The 18,961-nt window shown below is 33.2% G+C and overlaps 1 protein-coding gene across 1 annotated transcript; it reads right to left on the minus strand.

Moving 5' to 3' along the window:
• Window positions 1-4,407: 4,407 nt before the first annotated feature.
• On the minus strand, window positions 4,408-17,169 carry LOC127722230 (uncharacterized). The gene is made up of 3 exons (XM_052229130.1): window positions 16,620-17,169; window positions 6,762-6,833; window positions 4,408-5,521 (listed from the first exon to the last, which is right to left on the minus strand). Exons 1-3 carry the CDS (start codon window positions 16,972-16,974, stop codon window positions 5,046-5,048), a joined length of 903 nt encoding a protein of 300 aa, XP_052085090.1. The 5' UTR covers window positions 16,975-17,169; the 3' UTR covers window positions 4,408-5,045.
• Between the last annotated feature and the right edge of the window lie 1,792 nt (window positions 17,170-18,961).

Genomic DNA, 18,961 nt, shown 5'->3' on the forward strand with positions numbered 1-18,961 from the left:
CTCTGAACTCTGAAAACTGGAGTCAATGTCAACTGACCCACGAGTCAGTACCTTCGTTCGTCAGTGTGTTCTTCTGTTCGTCCGTACGTCCAATGAAATTTTCTTACAACTTTTTTCTCAGGAACTACGGGTATAAGAACTACCTGAAATTTGGTATTAAGCTTCGTGTGAGCATGCTATACTATTTGATGCGTTTTCACGTTCATCGCTCATCAACTTAATTCCTGTTAATCATATGCTTATGTCTTTTACACATGATGGCAACATAGGATGAAATTTTCGTCGCATCTTTCTCTGCAAGTACGAGACAGAGCCTCCTAATCAGTTTTTATATCAAGTTTCATATCATACTGATGAGCATCGGATTTATGCAATGTTACCTTCATATTGAAATATTAGGTGCAAGATCGGTTGCCTTGTGGCATACGTAAACCCCACGGCATGTATTTCATACAAATTCTGGACGAAGACATACCAACAATACATATAATAGCTATAGCATATATAGGTAGGTTCTGCAAGATGAGATGAAACCCCTGAAATTTGGAACGGTAAAATATGGTAATGTTGAACAGGGGCTAAAATCTTGCCTGGAATCTGGGCACCCGCGAATCCCTCGAAGAGTTTCGTTGCAAGGGTTCTTTAATTTGCAAAGAGTGTGGCACTCCGAGTGGTTGTTTTCCCAGCTACATTGATATCGGACATAACGAAATTCCGACCGGACATGAATGCACATTTATACATTCCACCCAGGCTAACGGACGTTTCTCTATGACAGGGGTGTTACTACCGGCTGGATAAATTCCAGTTGACGACCATTTCTATATATATATACCCTGGGACTATTATACTAAACTCAATATATTATGTCCCAGATATACCACAGTCATTTATTACCCATTTTTGTGGATTTTACTTTTTATCCTGAAAACTATGATAAATCAACATAATCAGCATTTTAAAAGGTCTACATATAATTCAATTGATGTATATTGTCAATTGACACCGTATCGGAGTTATTGCAGAAATGCCGGTTTTTTAATATTTTTTTCTAATATTGGCTGTTATCTTGAATTTTTTTTTATAAATAGATAGAAACTGAACGAGGCAAAACGTGATCTATACATATAGTCAAGATGTCAGAAATCCTTATGGACTCCTTATACCCTTAAAAAAAATGACAATTGTTACCTTTTTTGGTGTTTTTTGGCTATTGTCGAGAAAAGTGTAATAGTCTTACAGAAAATGTAAAATGCAAAAATGACCGAGACAAGATATACAAAAAGTAATAGGACAAAAATTTTAAATGGACTTTTTATTGGAGTTATTGTTTATTTTTTAGGTCTGGTTATTATCTCGAAAATTAATTAGATAGACAGAAAGCAATGATGACCAGCAAGACAAGGTCTATCAATAGGTCAACATAATAGAAAAGAAACGGGATATAGGGTATCCATCCATTACACAAAACCAATACACGCACAGCAAAAAACACAAAAAGCAAAGGAACAACGTTTTTATTGCTGTTTTTCATTTCAAAGTCCTCGTGAGGCCTTCCAAACGGAACAAAAACTCTCACATCACTGCAAGTTGATACATCCCTAATGACGGAAATATCAATTGACTTCATAAAGGAGTTAGTGCCCTTAAATTACTAATAATTGTGTACACTGTTTAGCCATTATCTTGAAAAGTATAGTAGACAATATTTGAAACTGTACACAGAACAAAATGAACTCAATCTCGTTCTTTCCCCAGAATGAAGTGAGCTATGCATGTTCCACTTAAGAGCCTCTAGCTATCATAGATTGCTCAGTGCATTTTAATAATGAAAGCCCTTGAGACTGGTTCTGTTCGACAATCCAAGTAAATGACAGGTCGAAAATACCCAGGCGGAAACCCAGTTGAAATAGAACAAAAGAATCGAAGCTCTTTGTTAGAGAAGGCGATAAATGCTTACTGTAATGTTTACTGTAGTAACACACATTTTAAAAGTTAATAGAAACAAATAAAATGACAGTTTTTTGCTAAATTACGAAATATTTTATCATAAAAACACAATTTGCATAAGTTTTCAATTTATCTATTACATAATTAGCAGAACAATTAGATATCAAGTCGACGACATGATGTCTATTAAGTTGGATCAAAAAAATGCATAACCTCCGATTTTTCAAAAAAATTTACCACGGACGGAGAACAAATCGATCTATTTGTTCCTTAATTTTCGTTTCTGCCCTTCCATTATGTGACTCAAGAAAAAAATCCAAAAAATGAGAAAATCGAGTGCACCTTTTTATGTTGGGGCGTGTTTGAGTTGAATATTTTGTCTTGAAAACGTAAAAAGGCAAAAGTATTTGATACATCATCTCGCTTCAGATTCTATCATTTTTATATATCAAGGCTACAGGTTGACTTTATAACATCGAAAATTCACAGTACTAAAAAAATGAAATATATAGGTCAAGTGAAATACCTTTCTAATGAATCACAAAAACAGAGTAGGTGTGTTCGAATAGCAAATTTTTACTAAAAGTACTTGACGACAGACTTTAAGTTGGATCTTAAAAATGCATATCTTCGAAAAAACTTCATTTTTTGTGTGTCATATCTAGGGTTTATAGTCTTCAACCACTGAAAATTTTTAGTCTGCCCTTCCACGAAATATTGAATTAGAATTTTTTTAAATGTTTATGAATTTTCGAAAATTCCACCTGACAACCGATCAGACAATAGTTTTAAGTTGACTGAATGCAGACAAGTACATTAACTGATGCTCATTAGCTAGTAGATACATTTGTCTTTTAAAATATAACTGGCATATAAGGATCGTAATGGTGCTATGCGGATAATTTTATCGGTTTTCAAGAGCTAAATTGGCAGCGCGTCATCCCTACAATGGCTTCCATTTTTACGATTGTAAAAATGAACTGGCGTAATGGGGAGATAATTTTGACGAAGTAGAATCCTGACTGTACCGATGATCAGCTATGTTCCAGGAGAATCATAAAATGATTGCAATTCAATACACGACCGATACGTGACGAGGCAGAAGTATCAAGACAGTTGTACCAATGACTTTTATCGTGTGTACGGGCTGTTTTTGTTTTTTTGTTTTATTTATTTATCTTTGTGTTTTTTTTTACCAATTCTTGTACAAGTGCTAGCTTCATAAAAACCTCATCCGAAATGCTTAGATGGTGATGATGCATGGCTGTTTAGTGTCCAATGGCAAATTAAATGCATATTCAGGACGACTGGAAAATGTTTAGGTAATACCGGGGTATGATTGTTAATCATGCTTTGTACTAGACGACACGCTGAGCCGGATGGTTAGCGTGCTACTTCACAAGGTAACAGTTCACAGGAAGACGTGTCACGCTACCCGGACACATTATTCTGACTCCTAGTCGACCAGTCTTTGCTCTTACTCCTTAATGCATATGACAATACGATTTTGAACTATTATTTAGTTCTGCTTTTTAATGAAATTTATACCTGTACAGATAAATGACAAATAAAAGATATTTTTTTTTTTAATCAACTGTTTTAGGAGAACCAGAAAATACAAATCCAAAGGACGACAATACACGATTAAGACATGCCGAACAAATTAGAAGAATAAAGACAAGTATACTGAATTGAGGACTTTCAGATTATTGTTTATTTTGCGGTCAAATAGACATTTATCCCATATCTTTCGTTTTCACATTTCAAATTTGATGATACGGTACTTAGAATTTTGACGAAAAATGAAAGGTAAAAAAAATGCTTCTGTTTGAAGTACATCAGAAGAAATTGACACTATCTCTTAATTCAAAACTTGTCTAGATGTTTACATATTATACTATAGATACTTGTTAATTGTTGTAGGCTTGTATACCATAATTATGAACTCTAGATCGGACTTTTGTTTTATTGTGTTGTTTGTTGATCTTTGTTGGTGGCTACAGATATCGACATGTGTGCATATATATACATATCCCAATAGCATCAGTTCGAATCCCGGCGAGGGAAGAACAAAAATTTGCTTCCGCAAATTTGCAGATTTAACATTGTTGTGCTGATATTTAGAGTAATTATACATATATATATATATTTACTGGCCTTTTTAACCTTTAACAATTCCATAAGTGTTGACTATGATTTTTGCCAGATTATTCAATATTTGTCTAGGATCGAGACGATTTAGAAATTGACATATTATGTTCACAATAAACTATTACTTAATGTGAATAACATGAGTTGAGAGGTATGTATACTTGAGACAACAACGCAACCACACATAAAACAAAAAAAGACATCTAAAAAATGTATTTTGAGCACTTGATGTCTAACCTGGGTTTGTTTTGGTGGTGGATGCAGTTGCAATGATTTACACACCAAATTTAAAAGAATAAAACCTCAAATTGTATACTTGTATATTCTTCTAGTGAAATGCTTCAATTTCAAATTCGACATTTTATGCGTCATCAGTAATACATGATTTCAAATATTACAATCAATTGTAAGTTAAGTCTTGCTTACATTTACTCATTGTTGCAAAGAAGCTACTACTAGTATTTAAATGTTGCATTATTTCGGATAGTTAAATATTAACACAAATTCCACAGCCATATTGGAAATGTTGATTTATTTATTTGCAATAAATCTCATAGTGAAAAAAATTTCAAGACGATGAACCAAAAACTTATTCAAATTGCACCAGCTATTGATTTGGTGAGATTTTTAATAAGAATTACTCACTGATTGTTTTTTTTTTCTGCAATGATGGGCATCTTTGTCAGTAAGCGACAGCAGTATTGGTAGTATACTTGAAAGGCGCTACTTAAGGACCATTTCACCAACATTTATTCATTATAATTGCATAAATTCAGATTAAATTGATTATATGCATTTGACCTAAACAGGTATGATAGTATGTCGGCGGGCCAGTGGAACTATGCATTTTCCTTAATATATATACATATACTGCCACTAAGTGGCGGACTCATAATAAATCTGTATTATAGGACATTCACATGCATGCAGAAAATGAAAATGTTTTATTTCGAGCAAACCACACAGGTAATTTCTCTCCCTTGAACATACGGGGGACATTTTAAACTTCCACAAATCGCTTCCACCGGATATAATTCAGCTTGGCTACTGCCATATGCATGACCACTTGTTTCCAACTTTCCATCAACGCAAATATATTCTGTCGGAGTTCTGCTGCTGGTGCTCATATGAGACATGAGATATCCAGAAAATTCGTTATGCCAGCCTTCTTGGCAGGTACGTTTTGCCGGAACCATAAGAACCGAAGACCTCTTGGCAAGACATACCGCGCATGGTGTAATCTTGCTGTGTAAATTTTTTGGATACGGTGTGTTTTCTGATATTTCATATTCAACGCCATACAAAAGACCCTTTTCGCCGTTCTTTCCATCTACATACTCATTCCATTCTGGATTTTTTGGTAAGCACAAATAGTTAGCCCCAGATCCTTTATCTCCATAATGTTTCCCGGAAGCAATACCTACAAAACGAACTAGGTTACGACACATTCTAGATTTTTTAATAGCGAATTTCCATGCTTGTATATTATCTGAGACTAATATAACTCATATAGTCATATTGTTATAGTAGTCTCAGATGACAATCAAAGTTAACATATTTAGCCCCGCCACATTCTATATGTGGCAGTCCCAAGTCAGAAGCCTGTAGTTCAGTGGTTGTCGTTGGTTCATATCTGTCATATTTGCTTTTCGTAAATTGTTTTGTTATATTAAAGGCCGTTAGTTTTCTCAATTGCATTGTTTTTATATTTTTCATGTCGGGGCCTTTGATAGCCGACTATACGGTATGGATTTTTCTCATTGTTGAAGGCCGTACGGTTGCCTATAATTTCTTACATCCACTTCGATTTACCTTTGATGGATAGTTGTCTCATTGGCAATCATACCACATCTCCTTATTTTTATAAAGTAAATTGTTGATCTGAGTACTTTCCGGATGAACATGAAACACCTGTTCGTGTTTATTCATGGTACGTCTGTCATTCGAAAATGTTGCTACTTTCATATGAGGCTCGTATTAAGTCAAAGTTATTGTATTTAAGAAGATCCTGAAATATTTCAGGACCTCCATAATTCGATTTTGGGATTTTATGAAATATTTGTAGGACCTCCACAATTCGATTTCAGGATATCCTGGTATTATGAATGTTTTGAGTAGTACTGTTAATCATGTCAAAGTTACAAATGAGGCATCAATATTAAAGTGGTTTACCTTCTTCTCCAGTTATATTCACGATGTGCCAGTCAAGGGATAATAAAAAAATCGAAATTTGCGAATCATCTTTTAGTTATATGTAGCTTTGTTATGACATTTATATTGTCGGTGAATCTCGAAATGCATAATGATAAGCGTGTCGACACACATGCACACACACAAACATGCAGAGGGATGTGGAAACGCTTATTTTGAATACACAAACATATATGATTATGTTTATTATGCATCAAAATACGCGTTTCTCAATCTTTTAACAGTCAGAAGGGATAGTTTATTAGTGTATCAGGAACAATAACGTTTCTGCTTTTGATGTGACGATACACAAGGCTCACTTATAATTATAATACCAAAAAACAATAACGATATGTAAAGTCAAAAGACGAAACAAATACATCAACATCAACATCTCTCCCTCTCTCAAGAACATTTATATACAGACAAAAACAACGAAAAGATATTTTCATAAAACGTAAATAAATTACCATCGTTCACAATGGTCGCTCCTTCTGGACATACCGTTCTCCCCCACCTAACATAGGTACCCCTTGGACTACCTGAAAATAAACAAACGTAAAGGTCAAACATGGATTCAATTATCCTCTATTTTGAATGCACAATTGCACATTGCCAATTTTTCAGATGTCCAAATATTTGGTCGCTGATTCTGAAACATCTTACATTTTAATGACGATTTTCACATAAGGTAAAATTAGAGTATTTCGCCATCTTGCATGCTTGGATCACCAATGACTGCAAATGATCGGTATAGGTTCTTACTGAAATAAGCAAATAACAAGGATAGCAACGTAGCAGAATGCAGGCAAATACGGTAAATAAATGCCTCACTTTTGAAATGACGATCAAACTTGAGAAACATTTTTTTGTGTGCAAAATTTTGTATTTTAGATTATTAAAATGCGAGATACAAGCAACATCGGGCTTTCAAGTTTTATTCGGCCGCAACGATATGAACTTTACCCACATGCAGCGGTCTCAAGTAGACATGTAAGTACGGGTATTTCGAATACCGTTCCTGTGGAAAACTAAATATAGCTTGCTTAAGAATGATTCTTTAAAGAGAAAAAATTAAGACTCTACCATTAGACAAATTACTTCCTGTAAAAAAAAGGTATGCAATACGTGAACCTGATTAGCTGTTTTAAACATTTGAGAGTGATTCCTAGTTCAGGAAGAATTAGTTATGTTATAAAGAGAGGCGAAAGATACCAAAGGGACATTCAAATCCATAAATCGAAAATAAACTGACAACGCGATGGCAAAAAAAGAAAAAGACCAAAAGACAAACAACAGTATACAAAATACAACCGTTACATAGAAAATTAAAAGCAGAGCAACACGAACCCCACCAAAAACCGGGAATGATCGCAGATGCTCCGGAAGGGTAAGCAGATTCTGCTTCATATGTGGCAACCGTCGTGTTGCTCATATAAGTACAAACCCGGTGATAAGTCTAATTTGATTTAAGGTCACATTCGGAAAAAAAGGACGAGATTGTGGTTACGACGATTGGAACATATCTGTCGTCATCTGTGAAACAGATATTCCACAACAGTCAACCAACTCGTTAAATGAAGACATTTATTGAAACATGTATTCATTTTCAAGTGTACGACAGCTTGAAAAGTATTGCTTAAAACCCTTACCTGCATGTATTCTCATTTTGTTAATCAGAAACTTAAAGCAATTTGTAGGCCAATCAAACTACTCGTTTGATACTGATAGTCGGAATTCATATTCAGTAAACGTTTGATCACAACTATGTATTGCACAGGGAAGTTCAATATAACTTTTCAATCTATAGAAACAGTTTAAAACACCAATTTTTTACTTTAACCAGCTTGTTTGCTCGAACAAATTCGCCTTGATATCCTATCTATTGCTTTTGGAAAATTGTTACACGATTGTTTAACAGTTAGAAATTGAACAGACCCGGTGACTGCTAGATTGAGACGATTTTAACATTTAGGTAAATGCTTTGTTACTATGTTGTCCTATTTTGCGCTTATGAATACAGGATTTGTTATTTGTACAGTCAACGAAGCTATGGCGACATAGCGATCACTAAATGTTAATCTGAAATTTGATAGTTATGGTCACCGAAGAATCGGAAGGTTTAGCAGAATATAGATTAGTTTTCAGATTGACGCCTGACAGTTAGTTATATCATTTCTTGCAACTATTAGTTAGAAATAAAAAAAAAAACATTATTTCTGTTATTTCATTTTTGTTCCTGCTTATAAATTCACCAAACATTCCATTAAGTCCTGTCAGCAAAACGTAAGTTTATTGTTCGATATAACGAAAAAATTCCGTTCCGCTGAGGACACATCCGACCTCAATTCTTTAGAAGTAGATTCGGCCGCGAAATATATGTAGAAATGCGATTTATCACGATTTCATCTTGTGTTAATATCATTTTTACAAACACAGAATTTCTTTTTAGTCAAATAATAAAAATATTGGAACTTTGTTCACAAACTAAATAAAAGTAAGAAGGACTTTTATGTAAAGTTTGTGAGTCAGTGGCCTTGCTTACTCATCAATTATTTCTAAAAAAAATATATATGTGTTTAATCCTCATAATACTCCACCCAATTGGGTGAAATACAAAGTATTTGCAAATACTTTGTATTTCAGTTTGCTTTCAATTTCAATTTTCTTGGAACCTCAGGATTCCATCCTCGTGTGTATTACGCATATCATAGTAAACATGGTCCATTGAAGTGTAAAAGGGTTAGAATTATAACGGACATGTGAATCACATTCAAGCAGAGACATATAATACAGTATTATATGTCTCTGATTCAAGTATTTGTAGATATGCAAATCAAATAAGAATTATACAAAGTTGAATTTTAATTTAATTCTTTGTACTTCGGACAAATTCAGAAAATGTTCCGTACCTAATAAATGTATTACAGCAACTAGCGAATTATATTTCAGAACCTCCTCTGGGCTGACATCCGTTATAGATTGTTGTCTTTATTTTTGGATGATTTTCGTATTCTTTTAAATACTATAAATTTCTTATAAATCCATTATGATTGCAGTTCTGAGCCATCTTTAGACCTTCGTAAATTGGTCACAATGTCGTCAATAACTGAAAGTACACACATGTGAAGTTGTGCTACTGATCATTTTAGTAAAAGATGAAAGATTTTGTAATAAGGACCTAGATTTGAAATATTATAACCCCGTAAATTTCGGTACGGGTTACATTAAAGTTTGTTAGTCTATAATTGACACTGTTGCTGCTTTAAACGCAAGATCGTATACAATATATACAAATTTATTCACACAAGTTTACAGCTTGAAAGCTAGGGGAAGACTGCCCAAGCAACAGTTTACAAAAAAATCAACATTCGTTAAAAGTTAATCTTCTTAAAAACGTACTAAGTGTTCTGATAAAATATAAATTATGATTGTCCAATCTTATGTGATTTATTGTGGGATAATTACACAAAGATAAGCAAACGTCACAAAATACAAACAATCAACAGGACATGTATGATGTCGAAAGAATAATTAAGTGTATAGAAAAACAGGCAACACGAAACAATACCTTATTAAATGGCGAGGGTACAGTAGTTCGCAAAGTACATGGGAACCATCCCACCACATGCCAAATCATTTGATTCAACATTTTCATGCTCAGAGTCAAAGTAAAAATAAGCGAAAACGGCAATGATTTAATTGAAAATAAAACCAGGCCAAGCCTATTTTTCAGTACATGGTTTTATCGAGTCTAGTTAATCAACTCAAAAAGAAAAGTTTATTTTCGTTTTTTCATTTTCATATTAAGAATGTATTTATTCAGAAAACTTCATTATTCTAAGGTGAATATTAACTGTTCTAAATATGTCTGAGATATTTGCCTCTGTCATTAAGATACCAAGCAATAAATCGAGCTAAAGTCTGTGTATCCTTGTTGTATCACATGACCATGTGTTTTACACAAGTGAAGGTTGTAACTCTGAACAAAGATCACTGACAGTAGTATACCAAATAACCAGAGCTCTATCCTCTACCAAATAACCACAATTGTTTTAGTTGTCGTTATTTTATCTTTTCACACAACATGCTATATGTAGGTGAATTTACACGTGTAGGCTTTCATATACATCGATTATTATTGGTAACAAAATCATTTTATAATACAATTTTGGGCCGAAACAAGGGTACAAGATGGACTCGTCACCTGCCTTGTGGTCTTGTTTCAATTGTGGGTACAGGAGTGACGACCTGTATACTGCATGTCAGAAATATGCATATGTTTGAAGAAAACCTGTTTACAAGGTACAAGTATAGCCACTGATAATCTGATAATCGGTTCAAATTCTTGATAGTGTTTTCGAAAAGTACGTAAAAGTGTAATTTTTGTTAGGATCATAAACGGGCCAATGATCATTATTGCCCCCCCCCTTTTTTTCCCCTAATTCCTTGAATACTTAGTCCTATTCCTAGCTTTATGATTGTAATAAAAGCAGCCCCTTTGTTGTTTTATATATCTATACATATAATGGAGACATGTTCTTTTGAATTAAGAAGTGGTAATGAATATTTTTAGTATATTAATGTTTGTCCTCTCCTCATACCCCCACCTTCCTTGTATATTTATTAAAATGTCCAAAATGTGCATTTTCTATGTTCGTGATGTCTTCAGTATGTTCTGGGACTATTATACTAATATAGTATAGTATTAGTATAATAGTCCCAGGTATGTTTCACGCTTTCAGCAACCAGAAAAAAATACCCATAGAAGGATGATATAGTTCTGTTTGGGGAAGTAGTGAAGACTATAACCGGAAGAAAAGTGACGTTAGGAACTTTTACTATAATTCGCAAAGTGCTTTATGTGAACTCTCGTTTTAGATTGAATATTTCTTGTTTTAAATGTTTTTTTATTTTTAAATATAATGTTTCTTTATTTCAAATACCCAAATAGATTATAGATTTCAGTAATTTACAACTTAATCCGATGGCAGTTAAAAGTGCGAAAGATAATACGTCTAGGTTAGTCTATGAACAGGTATATACTATGAAATTAAGAGCGAGGGGCTTGCCCCGAGCTCTTAATTTCATAGTATATACCTTTTCATAGATTATCCAATTTAGCACATATTTACAACTCGAGTAATCTTTTAATTGATCTATTGATAGTTTATTTTGGCTGACTACTTATAGGTTAGATAATACTTGGTCGTGTTTTATGAATATTTAAAATCCGAGGCGTAGCCGAGGGTTTTAAAAGTTCATAAAACATGACCAAGTATTGTCTGACCAATTTAGAACATATTCACACATTCGAGTGACATAACAAAATTAGCTTCTCACTGTAATAATCAAACTTTGATATTAGTTCACTTAAAGTGTTAAAATGTTTAGATAAAGGGATGTTAATAATATAATGGTCATTTCAACAGATGGAGTGAAAGAGCAATGAGTTAGTGTTGTGATAAAAAAAGGATAAATTAGTCAAAATGGAAATTTCTTCTGCTTCAGGTACAATTTAATCTTATATATCTAAAATTCCTTCATTTTAGAAAGCACAAAATGTTATGTAAAATCCGCTTTTCTAAAATTGTATAATTTTTAATAAGGAAAATACTTTCATCAGCAGATTTTAATTTACAATCGTTTAAACATCAGATGCTTGCTTTTCTTTATTGACGAACTTCCTTTGATTTTTTTTATTAACATATTGTTTCTTACAATAAGGAGTTTGAGGTATGGTGTAAAAAATATATCAAATATTACATGTATTTTCCCTACACTTTTGCCCCCTTTTCATTTTTTTAGGGGTATATATATATACCATTAAATAACATTTACAATGTTGAAATATCAACTTATAATGCTTTTGTAGTTCTATTCTCGTGATTTCATTTATAATACCGGGTAATTAGACAAACAACAGTACTCAAGATTTTTTTCGTTTGCTCTTTTCCCGTGGACATTGCCTTGGGGAGTTGTACACTTCGTTAGTGCAATTTTTAAGAGTTTAAAAGTCATTCATGTGTAGAATTTTATAGTGCATGGAAAGCCATGTACTATGAAAAATAGAGGGGAAAATACTGATTTTCCATCGGACGAGAATGGGTGAGTATGTTCTGATTCTATCACAGGTGTTTGTAAAACGGGGCTCATTAACGATGTTTTGTAAATCTACTCACTAGTATCATGGTAAAATATGTGATTTCAAAAGGCCTTTGGTGCCAGAATGAAAAGATGGTAGCTGCTGATGTAAGTATGTTTATTGATAAAAAGCGGTGTTTTACTATACATGTACTTCTTTACATGGTAAGATGACAAAATAAATTGACCAAAAGCAGGCAATAATTAAATTGCAGTGGAAATTTTTCAATTTTACAGTAAAACAAAAGGGGGGGGTAAGGAGTTGGAAAACAAAATTGAGAATGGAAATGGGGAATGTGTCAAAACTGTCAACGTATATTTGTTCCGCCTAACAGAAGTTCCACTGGAAACTTTGTTATAAACAATGTCATAATAACTTTTCCTGTTGGAACAAATATTCTATACCATTTATTCCGTTAGGAACATATACTGTAATATTTATTCCTGTGGAAATAATATTCCAGAATATTTTTTCCTTTTGGAACTTATATTATGAAGGAACTTCTATTCCGTGACAAAGCGTCCTTCAGCTGGCCCCTAAACAAATATGTATGTATACTAGTTCAGTGATAATGGACGTCATACTAACTCCAAATTATACACAGGAAACTAAAATTAAAAATGATACAAGACTAACAAAGGCCAGAGGCTCCTGACTTGGGACAGGCGCAAAAATGCGGCGGGGTTAAACATGTTTTTTGAGATCTCAACCTTCCCCCTATACCTCTAGCCAATGTAGAAAAAACAAACGCACAACAGTACGTACAGTAAAACTCAGTATAAGAGAAGTCCGAGTCCGATGTCAGAAAAAGAAACAAAAGAAAATAAACAAAATGACAATAATACATAAATAACAACAGACTACTAGCAGTTACTGACATGCCAGCTCCAGACCTCAATTAAACTGATTAAAAGATTATGTCTTCATCAAAAACCCCTTTTTTTTGGACGATCAATGCTTTTAAATGGGGTCATATGGTTGGAACCCCCTTTTTAAAAATGGCTGGATCCGCCCCTGGTATGTCCCAATAGGTAGTCTAGCGGATAGTCATTAAAAAGCAACTACCAATAGATCAAAGATACTAGGGTTTATGTTGTTTTTTTTTTATTTCAAAATAAAAACTAAAAGATATATCAGAACATGTATATATATATATATATATATACATGTATATATATATAGGTGGCACATTCTCTTCAGACATTATCACGGTTTTTTAATTCATGACATCGTCCTGAACGTGCATGAAATATTTGCCAATGGACATTAAGCAACCAATAATCAAAATATCAATTCATGACGAAATAGATCAAGGTGCCTTAATTTCCCTTCACAAGATTTCATAGTACAGACTTTTTTGTGTACATAGTAATTGCATGGATGATAAATTATCTCAATTTTAAGATAGCGTTGTACTCCCCCTAATCAAGGTATAAAGAACCATATTTGTTACTCTTTATTTAAATGAAAGAAAGTTGCAATCGTCAAAAACATTTTTTAGATCCAAAGATTTTAACTGCAGAATATTTAAAAATCAATTTGAACTATTCAATTTAATTTGGAACACAGCATTTTATTTCAAAATAGCCAGTGGCAATTTTTGTTTTAATATCTTGATTACGATACAATGAAATCTTACCCTTGTGGTCAATCATGGGTAGTTACTTAGTATACGGAAAAAAGTATGTACTATAAAAATTAGAAGGCAAATTCAAGCAATTTGATTGGACGAGAAGTTGTAAGTATGTGCTAAATGTATCTTAGCACATATTTACAACTTCTCGTCCAATCAAATAGCTTATATTTGCCTTCTAATTTTCATAGTACATACTTTTCCCGTGTACTAAGTAACTACGCATGAATGACCACAAGGGTAAGATTTCATTGTATCGTAATCAATTTTCACGTTGATTTTTAAATATCCTGCTATAAAATTTTTGGATCTAAAAAATGTTTTTGACAATTGCAAATTTCTTTCATTTAAATAAAGGGTAATACATATGGTTCTTTATACCTTGATAAGAGTACAACGATATCTTAAAATTATGATAATGTATCATCCATGCAATTACTTTGTACACAAAAAAGTGTGTACTATGAAACCTTGTGAAGGGAAATTAAATCAACTTGGTGATAATTTTTTAAACTTTCTTAAGGAAGGTGATCTATTTCGTCATGAATTGATTGCTTTATTAATTATTGGTTGCTTAATTTCCAGTGGCAAATATTTCATGCATGTTCAGGACGATGTCATGAATTGAAAAACTGTGATTATGTCTGAAGATAATGTGCCACCTATATATAAACATATTCTGATAAATCTTTGTTTTAACTTTGAAATAATAAAAAAAAAAAAAAAAAAAAACACAAAACCTATAATCTCTGATCAATTGGTAGTTGCTTTTAAATGCCTATCTGCTAGACTATATCTATAGGGACAAACTATCTATATGTTTCAAATTGATTATAGCTTTAGTTTTACTGTGAAATTAAAAAATGTTTTCAAAACATGTAATTTAAAAGCTTCCACTGCAATTTAATTATTGCCTGCTTTTGGTAAATTTATTTGGTCATCTTACCATGTAAGAAGAACATGTATAGTAAAACACCGCTTTATATCAATATACATACTTACACCAACAGCTACCATCTTTTCATTCTGGAGTCAAGGGCCTTTTGAAATCACATATTTTACAATGATACTAGTGAGTAGATTTACAAAACTTCGTTAATGAGCTCCGTTTTACAAACACCTGTGATACAAGTAGTCAGCCAAAATAAACTATCAATAGACCAATTAAAAGATTACTCGAGTTGAAAATATGTGCTAAATTGGATAGTCTATGAAAAGGTATATACTATGAAATTAAGAGCTCGGGGCAAGCCCCTCGATCTAAATTTCATAGTATATACCTTTCCATAGACTAACCTAGACTTACACTCAACTACAAAAGAAGCAGTCATCGCTATTTTACTAAGTTTAGCCGGAGGATAATAATCCGATTATTATTGCATAAGATTGGACAATGATAGATATATTTTATCTAAAATTCCAGCTCCTTTGTTCTACCAGGGATGATCTGAGCCGGATCACCCCTACCAGATCACCCTAGCTTGAGTTTCTTTGTTCTGTTACATTTTGGCGGGAATGTCAAATCCACAATAAAACTTTAGACATATTTATAGGGAAAGACTAACTCAAAATTTATGTTGAAAAAATTCCAGTGTATATGCTGGGAATCGAACTCAAGACCTTTAGCATATAGACCCACGAGTCATACCCCTACACCAGAACGACTGGATACAAATAATCAATGTTAATTTAAGATAAACATTGTGCCCGGGGCTCATACAGGGTATATACTATATAGTATTATATAAAGTATATTATAATGATAGTGTGGCGTTTTAAACTAGATTTTATGAAGCGTAAATGGTTTTTTATCTAATCCAGTACAGCTGGATGTAAAATAGTTATCCCATTCGGACTTGGTGTGTCATCGGGATGATCTTACACTGACCGTAGTATTATATTGTCACTATAATACTTCCATGCACTGACCATTTGAATTAACAGGGAGTTTGTATCCAGTCGTCCTGGTGTAGAGGTATGAATCGTGGCTTCATATGCTTAATGTATTGAGTTCGATTCCCCGCATATATACGCTGGAAATATAGTGGATTTTTTCTACATAAATTTTGAAAGTTAGTCTTTATTCCGAATAAATAATTCTAAGTTTTATTGTGTGTTCGACATTCCCGCCAAAATGTAACAGAACAAAAGAAAGCATGCAGATCAAAAAAACTCAGGTAGGGTGATCTGGTAGGGGTGATCCGACTCAGATCACCCCTGTTAGAACAAAGTAGTTGGGATGTATTGTTTTTAGATCCTTAACTGTGAATTAATGTATAATTGTTCTGTAAACTGTTACTTGGGCAGTCTTTCCCTAGATTTCAAGCTGTAAACTTGTGTTAATAAATGTGTTTATATTGTATACGGTCTTGCGTTTAAAGCCGCCACAGTGTCGATTATAGACCAACAGACTTTAATGTAACCCGTACCGAAATTTAACGGGTTATAATAACTCTATTGTTATATTTCCTAGTTCCATCTTCTTCAAAAACAGAATTCATAAAATGAAAGATAGACCACCAATTAAATTAATAGTAATAAACTTCTTACCTTTTGCTTTCAAAAGATTAATTTCTGTGTTTTGCTCCATAATTTTAGCCTCCAAAGATTTCATTTGAGTATCTATTTTCAAAGTAAGATTTCCTAAAACTCTTTTCAGTGTTTCGGTGGTAACATTGGTAACAACACCATGGTTGCTTTGGTCAATTTCCTGTGATATGTACGCTTTAAGTTGTTTATTTAACTTATCAGTGTTTATATTTGCCGTCAGCGTTGCTTCGAAACTTCTATCCATGAGAGGCAAAGCAACATTATGACATTCATTTCCTGTAGTACATTTACTTTGTACAAGACACAAAATTGACAAACCCAAATACATAAATTGCAAAACAATTGTTTTAAACATTTTGATTTTCTATGTCAGATTCTAAATATTCTAATATATATTCACTTAGTACTGTTATGAAATTGTTATTAGTTATGAAACGTCGGTCTACACTTACGGTCAGCTGACAATGTAATGCGCAGTTAGTAATAAAAACAAATCTATGGCGTTGTACAGTTTCTATAACGTAAAATTGTATTTCGACAGACTATACTTCCGCAACAATGTCACAATAATATACTCTTTTGTTAAAGTAACATTACTTCTGTTATTGCATCGCAATATAATATGAAGAGCTTATTTTTGTATACGAGTGTACTTTAAGTTTCTTTCAACATTGCATATATGTTTTTGTAAAATTATGTAACCGTGAGTACTCAGATCGGACATTTTTTCCTGTCTTTTTTCTGTAGGTTGATTCGTTTTTTAAATGATTATATGCTGTACTGTTACACCATGCTATGTTCCGGGTTAGGGAAAGAGTTGAGCCCTCGCAAACATGTTTAACCCCGCAACATTCTAAATGCGCATGTATACGTGTGATAGTCGTTGATTGTTGTGTGGCCTCTTTTTTTCGTTTATTGTTTTACTATAAATCAGGCTGTTGGTTTTTTTCATATGAATTGTTTTACATTTTTTCTTCATGTCGAGGTCTTTTATAGCTTATTATACGATACGAGTTTTGTTCATGGTTGAAGGCAGTATGGTGACCTATAGTTTCTAACGTCGACTTCACTTGGTCTCTGGTAGATAATAGTTTCAATTGCAATCAACCACATCTGTTTGTGTTTATACTGTAACCCCAAAAAGAGACGAGAAAACTTGAAATGAACAATTGAATTCATTACGACATTAGTCGGAGAAAATCTGACAATACCATGGCAAAACTAAAGAAAATGACAAAGAGACAAATAACATTCTACTAAACACTTCATGGTAAACTTATGACAGAGCAACACGAACTCAACCATTAACAGGGGGTTGTGATCTCAGGTGCCAAGGAAGGGTAAGCAGATCCTGTTCCACATGTACGTCCCACCTTTCATATTGCACATGGCAATTAAAAAAAGGATGAACAAATTCAATCAGTGATTTTACAATGGAGGAAACGAGGACGGGTTGCGGCTACATGGTCATCGGTGATTCCGATATTCCAAAACGGCCAACCAAATCATGATGGCATGCATACAACTTTCAAAAGGATGACTTCAAAAGGAACCCTTGGTTAAAAAGTTTTCTTGTAATCAGTAACCCTCTATCAAGGAAATAAGGATAGATCACCTTATGAATGCCTAAAAATTGCTCGAAACAGCAAATGTTTTGGATTTTATCAAATAAGAAGTATTTAAAAAAAAGAACACAAAAGATTTTTAATTTTGACCCTTATGATGCTAATTGGCAGTTTGAAAGTAAATGTTCGATGATAACCTGAACAGAGCTATTTTCTTATTTTTATTCAAAAAGGTACAAGAAGGTCTTTGAATATGGTGTGTGATGTTTTCTATTGGCACTCGATCAGCATAGTATTTGTCCATGTATATATACTGGCCTTTTCGACCTTTAAACATTCCCCTGTGTTGACGACAGATCTTTGCCAGGCAAGGAAAATTTTATATACGACGTGGATAGGCTCGTAGCGTTTTAGAAATTGACAAAGGATGTATGCAATTGACTATTGTTGAATATAATTAAAAGATTATGCTGGGTATATGTTTATGAAACAGCAACCTAGTGGCACAAACAAATAAATAAAATACATCTAGTGCTTTTCACACGATGTCCGATCTGGTATCGTTTTAATGTCATTGCAATGCTGCTTACAAAATTATAAACCTGATATATTTTAAAGTCTGTACACCATTCTTTTCTAAATATTAAAAAGAACAAAACCTTTTAAAATTGTATACTTGTATATATATATATATATATTCTACTAGTGAAATACTATAATCTCAAATTCTGTATTATATTCGTCATTGATAGTACATAATTTCAAATACTTAAATAA

Source organism: Mytilus californianus, unplaced genomic scaffold (genome assembly GCF_021869535.1).
Source record: "Mytilus californianus isolate M0D057914Y unplaced genomic scaffold, xbMytCali1.0.p SCAF_1, whole genome shotgun sequence".
NCBI classification, from domain to species: Eukaryota; Metazoa; Mollusca; class Bivalvia; order Mytilida; family Mytilidae; genus Mytilus; species Mytilus californianus.

What these genes read in the sequence shown, in the direction of transcription:
- LOC127722230 (XM_052229130.1), bottom strand. Translation starts at nt 16,974, where the DNA reads ATGTTTAAAACAATTGTTTTGCAATTTATGTATTTGGGTTTGTCAATT. An exon ending in TAATCTTTTGAAAGCAAAAG is followed by an intron (nt 6,834 to 16,619) that starts GTAAGAAGTTTA and finishes GTTTATTTTCAG; the next exon opens with GTAGTCCAAGGGGTACCTAT. An exon ending in AGCGACCATTGTGAACGATG is followed by an intron (nt 5,522 to 6,761) that starts GTAATTTATTTA and finishes TTCGTTTTGTAG; the next exon opens with GTATTGCTTCCGGGAAACAT.